Source organism: Paecilomyces variotii (assembly GCF_004022145.1).
Source record: "Paecilomyces variotii strain CBS 101075 chromosome Unknown C8Q69scaffold_2, whole genome shotgun sequence".
Lineage (NCBI taxonomy): Eukaryota > Fungi > Ascomycota > Eurotiomycetes > Eurotiales > Thermoascaceae > Paecilomyces > Paecilomyces variotii.
The window spans coordinates 3,687,393-3,705,500 of record NW_021167141.1 but is presented as its reverse complement, the minus strand read 5'-3'; the positions used below and the strand labels follow the sequence as shown (position 1 = coordinate 3,705,500).

Genomic DNA, 18,108 nt, shown 5'->3' with positions numbered 1-18,108 from the left:
TCCAAGGTTTCTTTGTTGCCCGAACCGTTGAACTCTCAGGCCGGTGGCCTTGTGTTGGTGGCCGCTCCCCTGGTCTAAACGCTTCCAACTCCATTACTGTTCCCCGGAGCCGTCAACGGACCCGAACAGGCCACCGCTGTCGTGTTCCTGATCGTCAACTAGAGCTGCTATATGTGTATGTGCAGATGAATCGACAGGCCTGCGTCGCGAAACCATGTCGTGAGTGCTGTCTTGTACTGCCAAGTCCCGTTGCTCTGGTCGGACTGCCGTCCGATCCAGGGAAGATATCGCGGTCGCTTCCAGGTTCCTGTGTCATGTGCTATCGCGCTTCCACCGCGATGGGTGAGCTTTCATCGCTTTGCTGACCGTGTCGTCCATGTCCCAGGTCTCCTCCTACCTCCAAGCGGATCAAGACGTCGACAACAACTAGCTCTCCTTCCCGATCTCTGAACCAGCAGCAAGCGCCCGCTTTCCCCGGATCAGCTGCCTTTGAGGGTGTTCCGACGTTACCAGCCCAGCCAACCCAGGTGTCACCTTCCAATCCACGCAAACGCCGCTCGTCACCCTCATCAGGCGCAACAACGACCATGGCTGCGCCGCCTGTCCCGGCTAGCAGAGCAGACGCTGTGACGGATCCCGCCACGGCTACGGCTACGCCAGAGTCGGCAGGGAAGAAGAAGGGACGGACCAACACTCCGTGGACGGCCGAGGAAGAGCAACGTTTGAAGACAATGCGCGACGCTGGGAAGAGCTGGAGCGAAATTGCCAAAGTCTGTCTCGATATGCGCTCCGGGCTGGCCTTTACTGACGTTGCCGTCTCTAGACATTCCCTACTCGAACCGAGGGAAGTGTGAAAAAGCACTGGTACAAGGTGAGCACCTGCGTGCAGACTTAAGACTCAATTGCTCTTACTGATCCCTGCTGGCAGGACATGCATTATGCCGAGTTCGCCGAAGATGAGGTATGTTTACTGCGCCCGCACGACTGACTGTCGCATCCTTCTAATCCTTTCTTCAGTCGGTAGCGCTACGCGAGGCAATCAAAGAGTACGAGGCGAATAAGTGGAAGGTCATTGGACAGAAAGTTGGAAAACCCGCGAAGGTATTTAGCTGGCCCATTCATGGTGTCTGCGAGGGCACTTATATAGTCCCGCATGCTGACCCGTTCGAGAAGGCCTGCGAGCAGTACGCAAAAGAGCATTTCAAAAACCTCTAAATTGACGAAATTGACGACGTGATGAATTGGATGCATTTTCATTAGCAACATATTCTGCACCACTGGCAGTCAGCTACGGCTCTTACTGTTCTTTGGCGACACAGGTTTCTAACAGTGACGGTCAGGAGTCGCGGGTTTATGGGCTCTTTTGGGAGTTGGTGGCTTCTGCACTTTTTTATCTGGATTTCAGCAGCAACGGTACTTGGACCTTGAGCATTCGATGGACTATACCCTGGGTCACCCATTCACTGGATCCCGTCTCGTTCTTTTTCGTCGTCTTGCCATGGTTCGCGGGGAAGGACTCTTATCGGGGCATCGAGCAGGGTAATGAATGGATGCATCTCTTTCATAGCTTGCCCAGATACTTTTTTTTTCTACGAAATTTCTAGTGGCAATTGTCTGGATCTCAGGAAGACTCATGTCTATGCAAATCAGATCATTCTTCTATCTTTGTCAATGACATCTAGACCGGCTCTTTAAAAAAACCTCGAGCTTGGCCCATGTATGATGCCCTGCGATCTCCTTATCAAGTGCACGTGCAGCTGTAGCGACGCGCACGCTGGCTACTTAAAGCCATATATTAATCCGCGTGTATTGCCGCCGTACTTACTGGAGCGAACCGACTATAGTAGGAATTTGTGCCTATATCAACAGGATCATGATGATTCACAATCGCAACGAGTGGGGAGGGAGCACGGTTCTCATCAAAAGTTCCCCGTTAAAAAATCGCTTCCCCACCCGCCACTTTCGTATCTATGGTCTGGGCCTTGGCCTTGGAGAAATTTCCAGCAGCAACGGGCCTCCACGGTGAAGCGAGTAGTGGAAATATCATCGAATGTCAGTCAGCAGAATTCAAGAGTCTGTGCTTGTTCGTGCAAAACTATCTGTGTTCAGAGACTGATATTCAGGAAGATATTTCCTTCGCGCCAAAGAGCTCCCCCGCGATCAAAACGACCGCCACTGCAACGTTGGAAACCTCCCATTTCTGCGGACGGGGAGTGAACAAAATCTCTCTCTATTCTGTACCTCTCTCCTCTCCTATTTCATCAGTCTACAAAAGAGAGCCATTATGAAGACGAGTAGTGTGGATTTGTCCGTGATCAAGGTATCTAGGTAACGTGCCTGCATGAAGACCGGTGTTCGACAAGTAGGCTCTCTGCGCAACTTCGGACTCGCTTGTGCCTCTGCTGTGTGACATATTCTGTGTCGCAGTGAAATATGCAAGTCGTCTATAGCAAAAGGAAGTCAATTGCTTGTCCCGAAGGTTGCGCAGCTGGTGCTCATTGTCGTTCTGAGATTATACGGTTGAACTTGATCTGGATAATTCCAGCGAAAGGACTCATGCGTGCTTTCCTTTTTCTGCCCCCACCCTTTGCTTTGCATTCACCTGTGATCCCTAGCTACTGAGACTGGACCTGTTCTTTCAATCTGGGTCCTGTCCTGGCGGTCTCGTCGACTCACACATTGCGCCCGTGCGGGACGATACTGACTGGAGGTTTATAGAAATGGAAGGAAAAGATGGGCGTCCCGCCCTACCGGCTGTCCATGACAAGACAGAGCTCGGTATCGCCTGCTCAGATCAGCCTGGAGAAATCCTAGTGGACGATCGTGTTCCGGATTATGATTCGCGACAGCATGGCTGGACTCTCCCAGGGCGCATCGGGGCAGCCGTGAGAAGTTTTGAAAAGCAGCTCGTTAGTTACAATCTCGAAGCTCGAGGGATACAGCGTGTAGAGGAGAGTGAACGTATCCAATTGTCATGGCTGCCTTACCTGCAGTCGTTCTTGCTGTGGGTTTCGATTAATCTGGCCGCCAATAATATCACTCTGGGCATGCTTGGTCCTGCGGTCTATTATCTGAGCTTCCTTGACTCAGCTCTTTGTGCAGTGCTTGGAGCGCTTGTGGGATCTTTGGTGGCTTCATGGTGCGCCACGTGGGGTCCAGTCTCTGGAAATCGAACAATGGTTGGCAGTCCTAAATGTTTGCTAAACCAGGCAAGAAGAAGATGGTCTAATGTTAATGCAGGTGTTTGGGAGATATTCCATGGGTTGGTGGCCAAGCAAGATTGTGGTCTTACTGAATCTCATTCAAATGATTGGATACTGTATGATCGATTGCGTGGTTGGAGGACAGATCCTATCTGCAGTTTCGCCTGGAGGCAGCATGTCGGTTGCTGTTGGTAAGTCACCAGAAGTCATGATCAGCGCTGCGATCCTTGTCTAACAGTGCCACAGGAATTGTAATTGTGGCCGTCATCAGTTGGGCAGTAGCCACATTTGGTATCCAGATCTTCCACTACTATGAACGGTAAGGACGCAGTCACTATTGTATCGGATCTTCTTACTAACTATACAAAGTTTCGCGTTTCTGCCTCAACTGATAGTGGTGCCCATTTTATACGGCACATCAGCGAAGAAATTCGACCTGTCAGCGCCTTCCCAAGGAGATCGCCGTACTCTTATTGGCAATAGGTAAGCTGAGACCTTGAAGACCGGGGATTCCTCTTCTGATAAGGCCTTTCCTTGCAGACTATCGTTCTTCTCAATTTGCTTGAGTGCTGCTATTACATACAGTCCCTTAGCAGCAGACTTCTTCGTCTACTATCCCACGCGCACTTCCAAGCCAACCCTTTTTATTCTATCGCTGTTGGGCCTGATGACGTCCTTCACATTGGCTTTCCTTGTCGGAATTGGACTAGCAAGCGGTATCGCTACTCATCCTGAATATGCCGCGGCATGGAATACAGGCGCCGGCGCTCTCATCGTCGAAGGGTTCGGCCCTCTTCACAACTTTGGCAAGTTCTGCTCCGTGGTTGTTGCACTAGGCTTGGTCGCGAACACCATCGCACCAACATACTCCTCCAGTATTGACTTCCAGATCCTTGGCCGGTACGCAGAGAAGGTTCCGCGAGTCATCTGGAACACATTCGGCGTTATCATTTATACTGTTTGTGCCCTCGCTGGTCGTGGTCACCTATCCGAGATATTCACTAATTTCCTCGCCCTCATGGGATACTGGGTTGCCATCTGGTTCGCCATCCTCCTCGAGGAACGTTACATCTTCCGACGCCGTGCTGGCTATAACTGGGCCGCTTGGAACGATCCATCCAAGCTCCCCATTGGAATTGCCGCCTTTATCGCATTCGTTGTCGGCTGGGTCGGTGCTGTCCTCTGCATGGCACAGGTCTGGTACGTAGGACCTATTGCCGGTCTTGTAGGAGAATACGGTGCCGATGTAAGTCTCCTCAACCCCTCACTACCTTATCTCGAAAAGATTATATTAACTTTGAATGAATCTCAGATGGGCAACTACGTCGGTTTTTCCTGGGCCGCCATCGTATACCCACCATTACGATACATCGAACTTCGCTTCTTCGGTCGTTAGCGCTCTTCTCTTCAGCATGAGCATATATTCCTGCTATAGATGACGCCATCAAACATATCCACGTGTGATGTTTTGTCGATATGTGCATAAACCAACTTTTCCTGCTGAGAATGGTTTCGATTATTAGACATCATCTTGGAAAAAATTAGAGCTAAAAGGTCCGTCGCATTGTCAAGAGTACATAGATCGTCTCCTTTTCTTCTGATACTTATATATTGGTTTTCCTGTATGTATATGCAGCTTTATTTTGCGCATGAGGTTGCATATAAATACGGTTTCATGGGTACTTGCATATATACTCCACTATATATATATTATTTATTTATATCGACAGCCAATGGCTGCGTCCATGCATGAAAATATATCCGGAGTCGTAATTGAAAATATAGCACGCTTGAGTATGCTTTCTCCTTGCTTTCAAGGCCCGATATCCATGGCGATATACAATCAGTCTGGAGGAAGGAACTGGTAAATAATACACTCGGATGGCGACTAATGTATCGATTTGGCACCATGTGCATCACATTACGCCCTGTAGCTCTTCCTTCCTTCCTTCTAGTCGATATTCAGTCGATATTCAATCAAGTGAGGGCCAAACGACATGCGGTGAGTCTAATGTGTCAGATGGCAACCATGAATGGACAACCTCTACTACAACTTCATTGGTCTGCGAGTATTCTACAAATTGACAAGGGAAATGACACAGCTCTTGAGCGATGGCGACGGCATTAACAGGATGACTCTCAAGGACTAGTGAACAAAAGGGAAGGCGGGATATGAAACCGTTTCCCCTCGGATTCCTCCTTCCCCATTTGGCCTTTGCAAGTGCGCCAACGCTTCAAGTTATGGTTTACAGGCGAGTATAAGACATGCAAATAATGCTGCTGGCTGGTAATTTATCGGTACCAGTACTCAGGCTTAACGTAGTCGGCGAAAGTCTTGGGGTCCTCGTGGGTCTGGTGGTGGTGGCCGTCTAGAGGGCGGATCTGTCAGCAACAGTCTGCTGAACAGCATAATCAGGGACAACTTACGGTCGTGGGCGTGGGGGTCCTCCTCCGGGCCAACGTAGTTGTACTTGATGACATTGCCGCACTCCATGCAGCGCTCGATAGGGCGCTCACGAGAGACCTACCACAGTCTAATCAGTAAATGAACGATGTATAGGGAAATGCTGCGCGAGATGAAGGCGCGTCAAGGATGTGGTTTACCGTCAGCCAGTTGACGACGTGAGAGTCAGCGGGGTAGCCAGTGCATCCAGCATACTGCTCATCACCGGCGCCGTTGACAATGATGGGGTTGTCGAGGGTTCCTATTGAATCTCGTATTTAGCGTCGCATAAAATCTCGAGACCGCGATCCATGTCGTGTATGGTAAACGACCGTGATAGGTTCGATAGGTCGATAACAGGGCGCGTTTTCCGGAACATAAAGAAGTATGTTGACGTACCCTTTCGGGAGGCATCCAGAGGCCTCATGTCAAAGATATCAATGCCCTGCATCTTTCCGAGCAACTCCAGACGCTCGAGACCGGTGGCCTGGTCGAGATCGGTAGGAATGGTTCCGGGCTTAGCACCAGGGGGGAGGAGGTCCTCTTCCGTCTTCACCTCTATATAAAGAAAGGCACGTTAGCTTTCCCGTATGGGCCTTTCACATGTATCATATGGCGATATAAAGACGAGCGGGAGAAATCGGATTCGTTTTCCGACCGACCGACGAGACCAATTGGGGCATGGCATGGTGATCCAGTGAAAGAACCGCGATTGAAGTGCCGATAAAGGGTATTATTTGCCATATTTTAGGGGCTGCAACACGAACCATCGAAGGAGACGATCTTGCCGGGCTTGTCGACCTCGTATTTCGACTTCTCGCCTATAACCAAAGATTACCACCCGTCAGCACAAATCCCACCCTAAACTAGTCCGGACAGCGATAGGAAATGTATATCCATCGTGATTGCTCTCAATTGAGTCGAGATGGGTGAGGTGAAGGGGTGCTGTTCATAGCAAACAGCTCGGTCAAATGGGGTCACGTACAGCGGATAATCGACGAGGAGAACGGGCGCTTGGCGATGGCCCTGATGGGCGTGCGCCTTGCAACGGCGAAGGCAGTGCGCTGGAGAAACATTGTCCTGGTGGATGCGGAGATTGAGGTGGTGAGATGGACAGGGAGAAAGGGAAGGTTGGGAAGTTCAGACGAGGTGAGGTGAGTTTGAAGCCGCCCGGCCCGCCGATGGAGCGATGAGCGCTGGAGCGTCAACGTCCGAGTCGTGCGGTCACGGTTAGTCAGCCGCCCGTGTGTTTGCACGCGCTCTGATTGGCTTTCGCTTCGTCTGCGGCCGTCGGCAGTGACCAACTGCGCAGTCATGCCCGATCAGGCCGTTTTCAAGGGCTAGCCCTATCACGTGGAAGTATTTCCGCATTCGGATTAGCCTCACCTTCCCGATTGGTAGTGTTCTGTGATTGCGAGTAAGTAGATAGCAACTTAAGTACTACTACGGGACGTCTTGTTGCCAGGCTCTGGTATACATACATGTATTGCAGACGTTATCAAACTTGAAAGGCATCTGTCCACTATACCATTCGCAGTATCAAACCGATGAAGCTTTCCTCTCGCCATGTCCGTGTAACACATTCGCATAAATCAAGGATCAAATCGTGTCATCCATTTGTCTGCGTCAGAAGCTTGCAGCTAATAAATGACCTTTTTTGATCAATGGAAGACTTTGGACGGGTCAGTTTCAATGTCAGTGGGAAAAAATAAGCTTTCCAGCTACCGCATAAAAGCCCAGATCGCCTGAAACGGAGATGAGACGGTAGAGCGAGCATAAGACTAGAAAGATAGGATTTCTTAGCTGCAGCGTACTGGACAGGACAATTACATCTCGATCCAAAATACAAAAAGACCAATAAAAACAAGAGCCAGCGCATAATGGCGGTGTAAGGGTATCGTGAGAAACAGAAAGCGTCACAGAATACTATTTCACAGATCATAATCGCTCCCAGCCCACAAGATGATATTAGTATGTGTATCCAGCAGAATGGCAAAAACTAAGGAAAAATGGTCGTCAATGTGTCTCCTCCAAAGTGCACCGCATGCAATATATACCCCCCATGTTCCAGTAGAAACGGTCCCAATAACTAGCACAAAACCTGTCCTTCTCACCATGCGCCATCGCGGCTAGCCATCCCATTACCTCACCGCTTTTTCCGTGCCTGAACAGTGCAATAGCAAAACAAAAAGAAGATAGAAGAGAAGCTGATTAGAAAGGTACAAAACATCATAACGCAAGGAGACGAAATGTCTAGTCTAGGGGAAAAAAAACCCCCTTACGGGGAATACGCCTTCGCCTGTGATTGCGATCTGATATGGCAAGTGAAAGCAGCAGCAGCATATAAAGACCTAAGTAAAATCAAGAACATCGTATAATAGGCCAAACATAGGCAGATTTTGAAGCTCACAGCTCAGTTGCCTTTTCTCGGCAAGCAGCAGGAGTAAAACCGTTACCAACTTTGGCCGCTATCAACCGCCACCGGTCGTTCTCATATTCTTGGATCGCATTTCGTAAACGGTGTACCTATTAGTGACTGTTAGAACCCGCAGGTTTTCGAATCATCCCAAGATACCAAGAGGGGAATCTGACCATGTCATCTGTCCAGACTGTATCCTTAGCTTTTAACTTGGTGCAGTATCGGACCTGAAGCGTGCCACTTGTCCGCCCTGGGAAGAAGTCCGCAATTTGTTTCCATGTCAGATTCTTATTCTCCTTCAACTCTACCAATAGCGCATCCTCCTCCGGAGTAAATTTGAGTTTCGGTCCGCGCGGTCGTGGTGCAGGATCAGGCATTCCAGCTTGGCCTACTACACTCGGCGGACCGGATGGTAGCGAGGGAGATGTCATATCGGTCCCCTGATGCTGAGATTGATGGGAGACGACCTGTGAAGGAAGCCGGTGATGATGGTGTTGCTGATGATGTAAGAGCGCTGGAGGTGGCGGAGGAGGCACAAAAGCGTGGAGAGACGTTCGACGATGGGAAGACGAGTCGTCGTGAGAGGAAAGAAGTAATTCTGACGGATGCGCCCCTTCTGTATGAGCTTCGGGAGGGAGCATTGGAAGATGGAGTCCGAGATGGCGGTCGTCATGGTCACCCTCTCCATCATCCTCCGGCCGAGTCCTCTTTGTCCCACGCGGTGCGGAGAAGGGAACATGGAGGGGAGCAGAGCCATAGTGCGACTGCATCTGCGGTGATACCATTTGATGCGAAGTGAGCAGCACCGGTTGGTGAATATCTTGGGCAATGGGATGGCTCCCCGCATGTGGCAGCGCAGTAGGTGTTCCATGCTGATGATGTTGCTGAAACACAGAATGATGCGCACTGCCAGAGGGGAAAGGGACATCCGCCCGTGCACCGTGGTGCAGCACCTGCGGTTGAGTTGTCTGATAAACCAGTAGGCCTTGCTGCTCTTCTGCTTTACAGTGTTCATGAGTGGAATAATCGATCTGGTAATCACGGTATGGATCCGCCAGTGTCGCAGTCATGCATCGGCGCCGCTAGAGCCAAAAAGCTCTGGCAGGCTGCCAAACAGTTATATCGAAAAAAAAGAAGAAAGGAAGAAAAAATTCAAGTCGCGCGGGACTAGGAGGTCTTCTCCCGTCGATGTGGGTGAAGTGTATCGCGTGTGTTTTGACTTTCAGTCTGCGCTCGAACCGATGAGGGTGGAATGGCTAAATAATACAGTAGCAATACCGCACGTCAAAGCCGACACTAACCCCCGCCTTAGCCAATCGCTGTCACTGACACGTATCGTATATCGTTAAGATTAGACCTTCGGGGAACTGTAGAGAGTTGGTTCAGAAGCAACAAAAGAGCAGAGAGTCGTAGATATTATATTAGCACAAGAGCAAGTCGTCATTGAGAAAAGCAGCATGAAGGGAAGCGTGGCAAATAACTATCCTGGAGTGATCGGGGACCTGGGATCGCTTGTCAAGCAGGGCCCGCAACGGCTTGGATGGGTTCTAGAAGCCTGGGAACTGCTATTCGTCGTTAGCTAAAAATGGACAGAAGATAGATTGATCATCCAACTCCTATGTGAGAACCTTATGCGGCCTAAAAAGGGAAGACTGATTGAGGGATGAACAATCGGATTCGCCATCATACACCCCCCTATGTGCAGCGTGGGGAGCGGACAGCTAGATAGCCGGGGCGCAATTCACTCCGGATGCCATGGAGCCCCCAACTAGCTTCACAGTCCTAGATCGCCTCCGTAAAAAAGGGAAGGATTCTAGAAGGAAGTTAGAAGGAGCTAGTCAGGGAGGCAGCCCCAGGTTGCAAAAGTGCAAAGCTTATGAATTCAATGACGACGAGAGATTGGTGGAAATGTTAGGTTTTCGTCAGGGTCTTGTTCCAAGGGTGCAATCAGAATGCAGACACAGTTCACAAATACAGGATGATGTGAAGGTAGTCTCCACTGGTTACCCTGAAGGATAATGTGGGCCGTAGCATAGTATGCGTAGATGTCCGGCAGGAACAGGAAAGAGCATAAAGTCAAGGGTTGAATGGGAAACAAGGCTTGCATTGAGTGTGGATTATTCCCCTGGCTCTCTAGCATCAGATCGCGTAGCAGCGAGAGTAGGAATCTGCCTAGTTCGGAGTACTGTCCTCGGCATATTGGGCTCCAATTCTGACAAACCAGCGGGTGACTGGAACATGGTCAAGGCTATGACCAGATGGTTCAACATGACCTTACTGGACTCGGTACAGTCGTTATAGTCAGGGCCCAACGGCTGTTAGATAGCCCTAAATCTCCGTTGAAATGCAACCGCGGATATTCGGTGTGCTCTGACCGTTGGATCATCCATTGGGAGGGAAATCCGGCTGAGACCGTCCAGTAGCTGTCCGCAATTAGCATAATATAATGATCCTGGTCTATATTAGTAGATACGGAGAAAGTATCGCAGAGCCACTACCGATCCGCTGTTCTTCTGCAGCTGATTGAGCAGTACACTTGCTTTCCTCCTTTATTTACCCACAGACACTTCGTTCTTGCTAGGCTAGGAAATTCCGCCGCAGACCGTGGAGCCGATAAAGGTAGAGTTGTCGAGGCGCAGCAGGGAGATTCGGGATTCAAGACACCGGCGTCAGTATAATGGCCAGTGCTCAAGGATCTCAGGGAGTGCATCGGTAAGTCCCATGTAGGTATAGTCTCTCTGCTGTAAACGACTATGCGGGAACTGCCTTGTTTCAACAGGCGTTCTGAAGACATCAGTCAGGGTGCTTGTATCATTGCATACTGGTTACCCCTAGCGATCAGAGACGGCGGCAATGATGTATATTCTCCCTTGGCTGTGAAGTCATTCTAATCCACCAGTATAGGTGGCATCTAACAGTGGTTGTAGAAATGGTGAGACAGTAGGAAGTAGAATGGAAGGTCTAGTTGGCTAGTGAAGCAAACGATGTTTGAGGGTTGAAGTTCCGAATTACCAGGCGGTATGTACTGTACCGTACTTGGTTATATGGGTCGCGAGGTCGCGAGGTGGCGTCTCGCGAGGTGGCGAGGTTTTTGTTACCAGTAGATTACTAGTAAATTACTATTTTATATTAAAATTATACTAATATATACTAATAAAGATTAAAATCTAAAATTTTTAAATCTCGCGGGGTGGTAAGTACAGGTAAATCTTATCTTATAGGATGGTAAGATTGTAATTGCTGTATTTTATACTAAATATTATTAGTTTTACTAGTAAAGTTTAATTACTATTAAAACAGCTTAGTTATAAATTATTATTATATTGCCCCGCGAGACTGTGTAAATAACTATTAGATCTGTATTAAAATTAAGCAAATATAGGCTATTAATTTTAATTGATCTTAGTAAACTAGTCTACTAAAATATACTAGTATAAGATAGTCGCAGTTAATATACCAGGCAATATCTGACTTATATTTTAGTAGTGGGCTATATCTAACTAGTATACTGGTGGCAGGCTATATATAACTGGTATATTTATAGGCTATATCTGACTAGTAGACTAGGCAATATTAGATTTACTCTGGTAGATATTTATATTTCTAAATTAGGCTAGTATATTATTTACTCAGCCTATAAAAAAAAATCATATTTAATTAATCCCTTTTGATTTCTTCCCTTTATTAATTATCTTCAGATAGGTAAGTCCTAGTTAATCTTGTTTTTAATCTCTAATAAAAGTGTCTAGATATACTGAGTTTATTATTATTCTAATTCTATCTCTTTTAAACCTTATATCCCTTAGTTTGAGCTTATAGGGAATAGGAAAGTAATAGTTAGATTTGGCAGTTGCGACTGCGATTAATAATTAGGCTTAAAAGCTAATATTGGTTACTCCTATTTCTTACTATTTTTTATATATTTCTAGTTATATTAGTTATGTTTAGTAAGTACTAATTACTAACAGATAGCGATTAGTAGATTAGGTAGATACAGTCTACTAACTAGTATAATAGCGACCCCTACTAGTCTAACTGGTAATACTATTACTAATGCTAGTAATGATATTACTAGTATTATTACTATTACCACTAATCTTATTAATATAATTAATTATACTGCTCCTACCAGCCCTACTGGCGGCAGTTATATTATTAATACTATTAGTTTAACTAATAATTCTAATGCCTAGGAGGCTACCCTGTCTAAGAGCAGCAAAATCATATATATCTATTATATATTAGTATTTATTAATAGTACTATTCTGATTAATTATAGGAAGAAAAAAATTTATAATTATGCCTATTATAAGAAGAAAAAGTAGCTATATAAAGGTAAGATTATAAGTATTTATGTCTAATCCTTATTGATTATATTTAAAAATACTAATAGCTACTAGGAGATACTGAAGTATATAAAATATTATTTATATTATATCTATAAGCTATATATATTAATTGGTTATATAATTGCCCAGTTAGTATTAATACTAACTGGTCCTACTAGAATAAACTAGTTAATTTAGGGTTTAGGTTCTATTATTTATAAATATATTAAGATATCTTATATTATAAGTATACTTATTTAGTTAATTTTCTACTAATATTAACTGGTAGTACTAATAGGGATTTAAATATATTAATCTTTTTAAGGGCCTGAGAGTTTTAGATAAAAAAAAGGGTAAAGGTAATTAGTAAGTATAGTTATTAAAATATACTTTATAATACTAGTATTTAATAGTAGTAGTAAACTTAAAATAGTAGAAACTAATTCTAAAGGAGAGGATTCCTCTAATAACTTTATTAGATTAAAATCCCCTAAGATAATTATTAGGTATATAATAGTTCTACTAGTATATATTATTTCCTTAGTTAGTATTAGTATTTACTAATATAACTAGTCCTTATAAATTATATATAAATAAGAAATATAAGGCCTGTAATAAGATCAATTACAGTTATTCCTAATGAGTATTAATATTTTAAGATATATTAATTGTTACTAATCTTACTAATAGCTATTACTTACCTTATAAGATTTAAAATAATCCTATTATTATTAATAAGAGTAATATTACTAATACTATTAGTGGGGCTAATAATACTAAGGATAAAAACAAAGGAAAGGTGAAGGTATAAGCAATTAATTATAACTGGGCAATAGGTTAGTGCTGCTTAATATTAGTTAGTACTAGTTAATACTAGTTTTTTATAAAGGTAATTAGGTAGACTATAATAGATTAATACTGGTCTCTTTTAGTAGCTAATAAATTTACTAATATACTGCTTAAAATATCTCTATTATTACTAGACCTAATTATCTAGTATATAGTCCTACCTAATATATAATTTTCCCTAAGGAATTAAAAACTTTAAAATATAAATATCTTAATAATTAGTAGAGTAAATAATTAGATATTTAAGTAGAGTATTCTAAATCCCTAAAAATAAGAATATATATAATTTTTATAGAATAATAATAATATTAAAATAATTAAATCTATTATTATATTTAATAATATTTAAATTTTTTTTATTTTAATTTTTAATAAATTAATATTTTTATAATTTTTAAATAAATAAAATATTTATAAATCTTTTTATAATTTTAATAAACTTATTTAATATTATTTTAAAATTATTTAATTCTTAATTCTTTTATTATTTAATTAAGTTTTTTAATAAAATTTTAATTTATTTTTTAGCTTAAATTTAAAGTAATTTTTAATATTTTTAACTTATAAAATAATTTATATATAAGAAAAAATATAAAATAATTATAAGAAAAACTTCTTTTTTTATCTTTAAACTTTAAAATATAATAATATTATATTTTATAATATTATTAATATTTTAAATTTAAATATTATATTATAATTTATTATAGTTTTTAAAAGAAGTTAAATATTATTATAATTAAATAATAAAAATATATATTATATTATATTAAAAGTATTAATATTATAAATTAATATATAAAAATAACTTTTAAATTAATAATATTAAAAAATTATTAATAAATAGTTTTAAAATAATATTAAATATATTATTAATTCTTAAATTAATAATATTTTTTATAAAGTCTATTATTAAAGAATAATTAAAAACTATTTTTTAAATTTTAAAAATAAATTCTAATTTTTATTAATAATTAAATTAAAAGTTATATATTTTAAATTAATAAATAAATTAAAGATTTTAATCTTATATTAATTATTATTAAAATAATTAATTTATTTTAATTAAATTCTTAAATAAACTTTATTATAATAAAGGTTTAATTTAATATTTTAAAATTTTTTAAAAAAAAATAAATTTTTTCTAATATATAATATATTTAAATAAAATAAATAAAATAATTAGAATAAACTGTAAAATAATATAATATTTAAATTTAATTATTAAAACTATTATAAATCGATTTAATAGATTTAATATTAAAATAATTCTTTAATATATTCCTTTTTAATTAATTTAAAATATTATTTAATATTATTATTATTTAATAATTATAATTAATTTCTTTAAGTTTTAATTTATAAAGAATATATATTAATTATATAATAGATTTAATAAAGTTAAAATTTATATTATTTTTCTTTTTTAAGTTTATATTATTGTTAAAAAAATTAATTTTAATTTAATTTTAAGCTTACTTTTAAATTATTTATTTATTTTTTTTAATATCAAAGATAGAGTTTAGAATTTTTTTTATTATTTAAAATCCTATATTTTATTAATTTTAATAATATATATAATATAGTTATAAATAATTTAAAATATCTTTCTAAGCTTTATTTGTATCGAAATTATTATAATATTAAAATATCTGTTAAAATATATAAAGCTCTCTACTTTCAAACAATTATTAATAATTTCTTTTAATTAATATATTATCTATTAAAATTAATTTTTTTATGTTAATTATAAAAAGATATATAATTTAATCTTAAAATATTTATATCTCTAAAAAATTCTATTTTATATTATAAAGTCTTTAAAGATAAAACTAATAATTTTATTTCTGTAAATATTTGAATAATTTAATTTATTTATTAATAAATATTTATATTTAAATATTTTTTAAAATTTTAGTAAAAGTGTAAATAAAATTATATATTAAATAACTAAGTTTAAAATTATTTAAATATATTAATTAATAAAATAAAATAAAAATAATTAATTTATTAAAGATTAAATAAATAAATAATTTTTAAATATTATTAATATAATAATAGATTTTAATTATTTTAATATCATATTTTTTATAAAAAATTATATATATTATATTTTTAAGGGTTTAGAATATCTTATTTAAATATTTAAATATTTAATCTACTAATTATAAAGATATTTATATTTTAAAATTCTAAATTCCTTAAGAAAAATTATATATTAGGTAGGACTATATATTAGATAATTAGGTCCAGTAGTTGCAATTCAGACTTAGAATTTAATACTATCTAGTTTTCTAGTAACTAGTAATCTAGTATAGTTTATATTAGTAGTTCTAGTTTAATAAACTGATTTTATAATATATCTCTTTTTAATAGACTAATATATTAGTATTAACTAATAATATTTAACTTACTAATATCTTTTAGTAATACTAAATGACAAAACTTGAAACTAAATTCTATTATCCTTGCTTATATCTTATTATACTTCTTTTAAAGTTCTAATATCTGGCAATTAATATTATTTTAAAGAGCGGTAAGCTCTCTATTAAATACTAGATTATTATTATTAATTATATTAGTATTATTAGTAGTAGCTGGTTTATTAGTATAAGCTATAATATTACTAGGTACCCTAATATTTTTTAACTGACTACTAGTCTCTAAAGAGGGTAATCTCTTAAAGCTAAGTATCAGTAGGTCTAGTAGTTCTAGTTACTATTAGTATTAAGTTCTTATTTACTAATTTTCTAGATCTTTTCTAGTTAGGTATAGGCGATATAATAGGGTCTATAGTTATAACCTGCTAAATTTGCTTTTTTTTATTAGTAATACTACTAGAGTTGAATCTATTTAATATAGATTAAATAGCCTGAGTTGCCACTGGAGGGTCTAGGCTATCTATAAGATTAATTAGGCTAGCAATACCAGATATAATTATATTTTATTAGTATTTTATATATAATAATAGTCTCTATATAATTAACCATATAATAGGTTTTATTACTTACCAGTTGATATTAGTAGTGTAGCTTATACTAGTTAATTCTGAATATGCAGCATGCCTTAGAGATATAGATAAATTTAAAGCAGGTCTTACACTAGTTTTAAGATACTAGTTAATTCTATAAATAGCTTAGTTATTAATATCTTATGTTCTATAGACCTAATTAGTAATAGTTTTATCTAATAGGTTATATTACCTATTAAATAATAGCATTAAGTAATAAAATTCTAATATTAGTCAAGACTTAGTCCCGATAATATATTGCTTCAACTGCATTTAAATTCTTTTAGTAGGTATTAAATATAATTAAAGGCATTTAAGAGTAATTAGCGTTTAGACCAGATAGGATCTAAAGAATCTCCTTATATTTAACCTATATTTAGATATCCCAGTTATTATAATTATATAAAGTCTATAAAATTTAATTATAGTTGCTTTTAGTTATTTCTGAAACTAACTAATATATAAGCTAGTATATATTAAAGCTCCGATATTTTTAATGTATATCTCAGAAATAGTGAATTAAATAGAATATAGTAGTATATATTATATACTCTTGCTAAGATCAGGTATTATTAATACTATATAAGTATTAACTAAGGCCTAGTAAATATTAGTACTATACTAGTATATATATTGCTAAAACCAATTATTATAATACTTATTAGCAGCTTATTTATAATATATATTAGTGATTATTGTTTATATCCTGGAGCTATTAATATGCTATTAGTTGAACTAGTAGCTACTACTATTACTAATAGCAGCTAAAAAAGAGAAAATCTTTTTAAATAGCTTTATATATATTATTATTAAGTCTTTATTTATAAAAACTTAAATAAGGATAACTGCTAAAGTAATAAATAGGCTTAGTTAGTATTAAGTATACTTAGTAATAATTAGTATATAATAGTATATATTATTACTAACTATTTCTGGTATAATTATAAAAATAACTTTATTAAAGCTATTATTAGTGCGTTTATAAGTTATATTAACTTAAAAAGAATATTATTTATTAAAAGCAACTGATTATTCTTAAGAAAAGCAAATAATATAAATATTTACCCTATTATTATATATATCACAAATATATTTATAACTTTGTAAATTTTAGGTTTTTATTAGGAACTAAAAGAGAACTGCTATATTATAAGATATATTAATATCTACTAGTATATATTAATAATTATAGCTTATACTTACTATTATAGCTCTCGCTAAATAAATTCCTTAATAGCTTTTCTTTGTATATTATCTAATATATAATATCCTAATTGTTTAAAGCTGGGTAGATCTAAGAAAGCCTAGTTATATTATTCTTTTTTAGGTATTGTTAGAGATTATTATTTTATATAAATTAACCTAGTATTAATAGTTGTTAGTATATAGTATATTTTATTAGTAATTATTAGGGGTTATTAATATATCTTAAAATATACTAATAGTAAGCCCCTGAGTATTAGTTTTTTAAATAATTTTAGTAATATTATTCTAGATATTATGGGGTACCTTTACTATAGGAGGTGGTAGATATTAATAAGTTCTAAAACTAATAAACAGTATAAATAGTACTTGCTAATAGTCTTTAGGTGTGATATATAAAAATTGAACATTATATGGAACTGTTTGAATCGGACTAAATACGCTATAATAAGCTAGTAATATAATAGTACTTAATATTAGCAATTATATCCAGTTAATTTTAATAGGGATTAAAAATTTTCTTTACTATAATATTTACTATAAACTTATACTAATTTAACTAAACTGTAGATTTATAGGTTTATTATTAAAGTAGTATTAGTAGAGATACTAGTATAACTAATAGTATTGGTAGGATTAGAATTACTAGTTTA

At 37.8% G+C, this 18,108-nt stretch overlaps 4 protein-coding genes across 4 annotated transcripts; 2 read left to right on the top strand and 2 right to left on the bottom strand.

The window, feature by feature from the left end:
- Positions 1–214: 214 nt before the first annotated feature.
- On the top strand, positions 215–1,215 carry C8Q69DRAFT_442661 (hypothetical protein; the record flags this gene model as incomplete). The annotated part of the gene is made up of 5 exons (XM_028628858.1): positions 215–219; positions 386–770; positions 824–871; positions 929–961; positions 1,018–1,215. The coding sequence occupies 5 exons, from the start codon at positions 215–217 to the stop codon at positions 1,213–1,215; spliced, it is 669 nt and encodes a 222-aa protein (XP_028488150.1).
- Positions 1,216–2,469: 1,254 nt separating this feature from the next.
- On the top strand, positions 2,470–4,847 carry C8Q69DRAFT_174008 (putative nucleoside transporter). The gene is made up of 6 exons (XM_028625795.1): positions 2,470–3,179; positions 3,241–3,394; positions 3,450–3,522; positions 3,573–3,686; positions 3,744–4,449; positions 4,516–4,847. Exons 1-6 carry the CDS (start codon positions 2,721–2,723, stop codon positions 4,597–4,599), a joined length of 1,590 nt encoding a protein of 529 aa, XP_028488149.1. The 5' UTR covers positions 2,470–2,720; the 3' UTR covers positions 4,600–4,847.
- A 648-nt stretch (positions 4,848–5,495) lies between these two features.
- Positions 5,496–6,722, bottom strand: C8Q69DRAFT_505138 (putative cytochrome c subunit VB; the record flags this gene model as incomplete). Its single annotated transcript, XM_028632673.1, has 6 exons — positions 5,496–5,572; positions 5,631–5,727; positions 5,808–5,908; positions 6,046–6,204; positions 6,414–6,467; positions 6,632–6,722. The coding sequence occupies 6 exons, from the start codon at positions 6,720–6,722 to the stop codon at positions 5,496–5,498; spliced, it is 579 nt and encodes a 192-aa protein (XP_028488148.1).
- Positions 6,723–7,820: 1,098 nt separating this feature from the next.
- C8Q69DRAFT_173984 (putative Myb-like transcription factor) lies at positions 7,821–9,618 on the bottom strand. The gene is made up of 2 exons (XM_028625794.1): positions 8,239–9,618; positions 7,821–8,172 (listed from the first exon to the last, which is right to left on the bottom strand). The coding sequence occupies exons 1-2, from the start codon at positions 9,133–9,135 to the stop codon at positions 8,053–8,055; spliced, it is 1,017 nt and encodes a 338-aa protein (XP_028488147.1). The 5' UTR covers positions 9,136–9,618; the 3' UTR covers positions 7,821–8,052.
- Between the last annotated feature and the right edge of the window lie 8,490 nt (positions 9,619–18,108).

Excerpts from the sequence above, each read along its gene's own strand:
- C8Q69DRAFT_174008 (XM_028625795.1), top strand. The coding sequence starts at position 2,721 with ATGGAAGGAAAAGATGGGCGTCCCGCCCTACCGGCTGTCCATGACAAG. Across the intron at positions 3,523-3,572 it reads ATCTTCCACTACTATGAACG|TTTCGCGTTTCTGCCTCAAC; the intron begins GTAAGGACGCAG and ends AACTATACAAAG. Across the intron at positions 4,450-4,515 it reads TAGGAGAATACGGTGCCGAT|ATGGGCAACTACGTCGGTTT; the intron begins GTAAGTCTCCTC and ends AATGAATCTCAG.
- C8Q69DRAFT_173984 (XM_028625794.1), bottom strand. The coding sequence starts at position 9,135 with ATGACTGCGACACTGGCGGATCCATACCGTGATTACCAGATCGATTAT. Across the intron at positions 8,173-8,238 it reads CAGTCTGGACAGATGACATG|GTACACCGTTTACGAAATGC; the intron begins GTCAGATTCCCC and ends AGTCACTAATAG.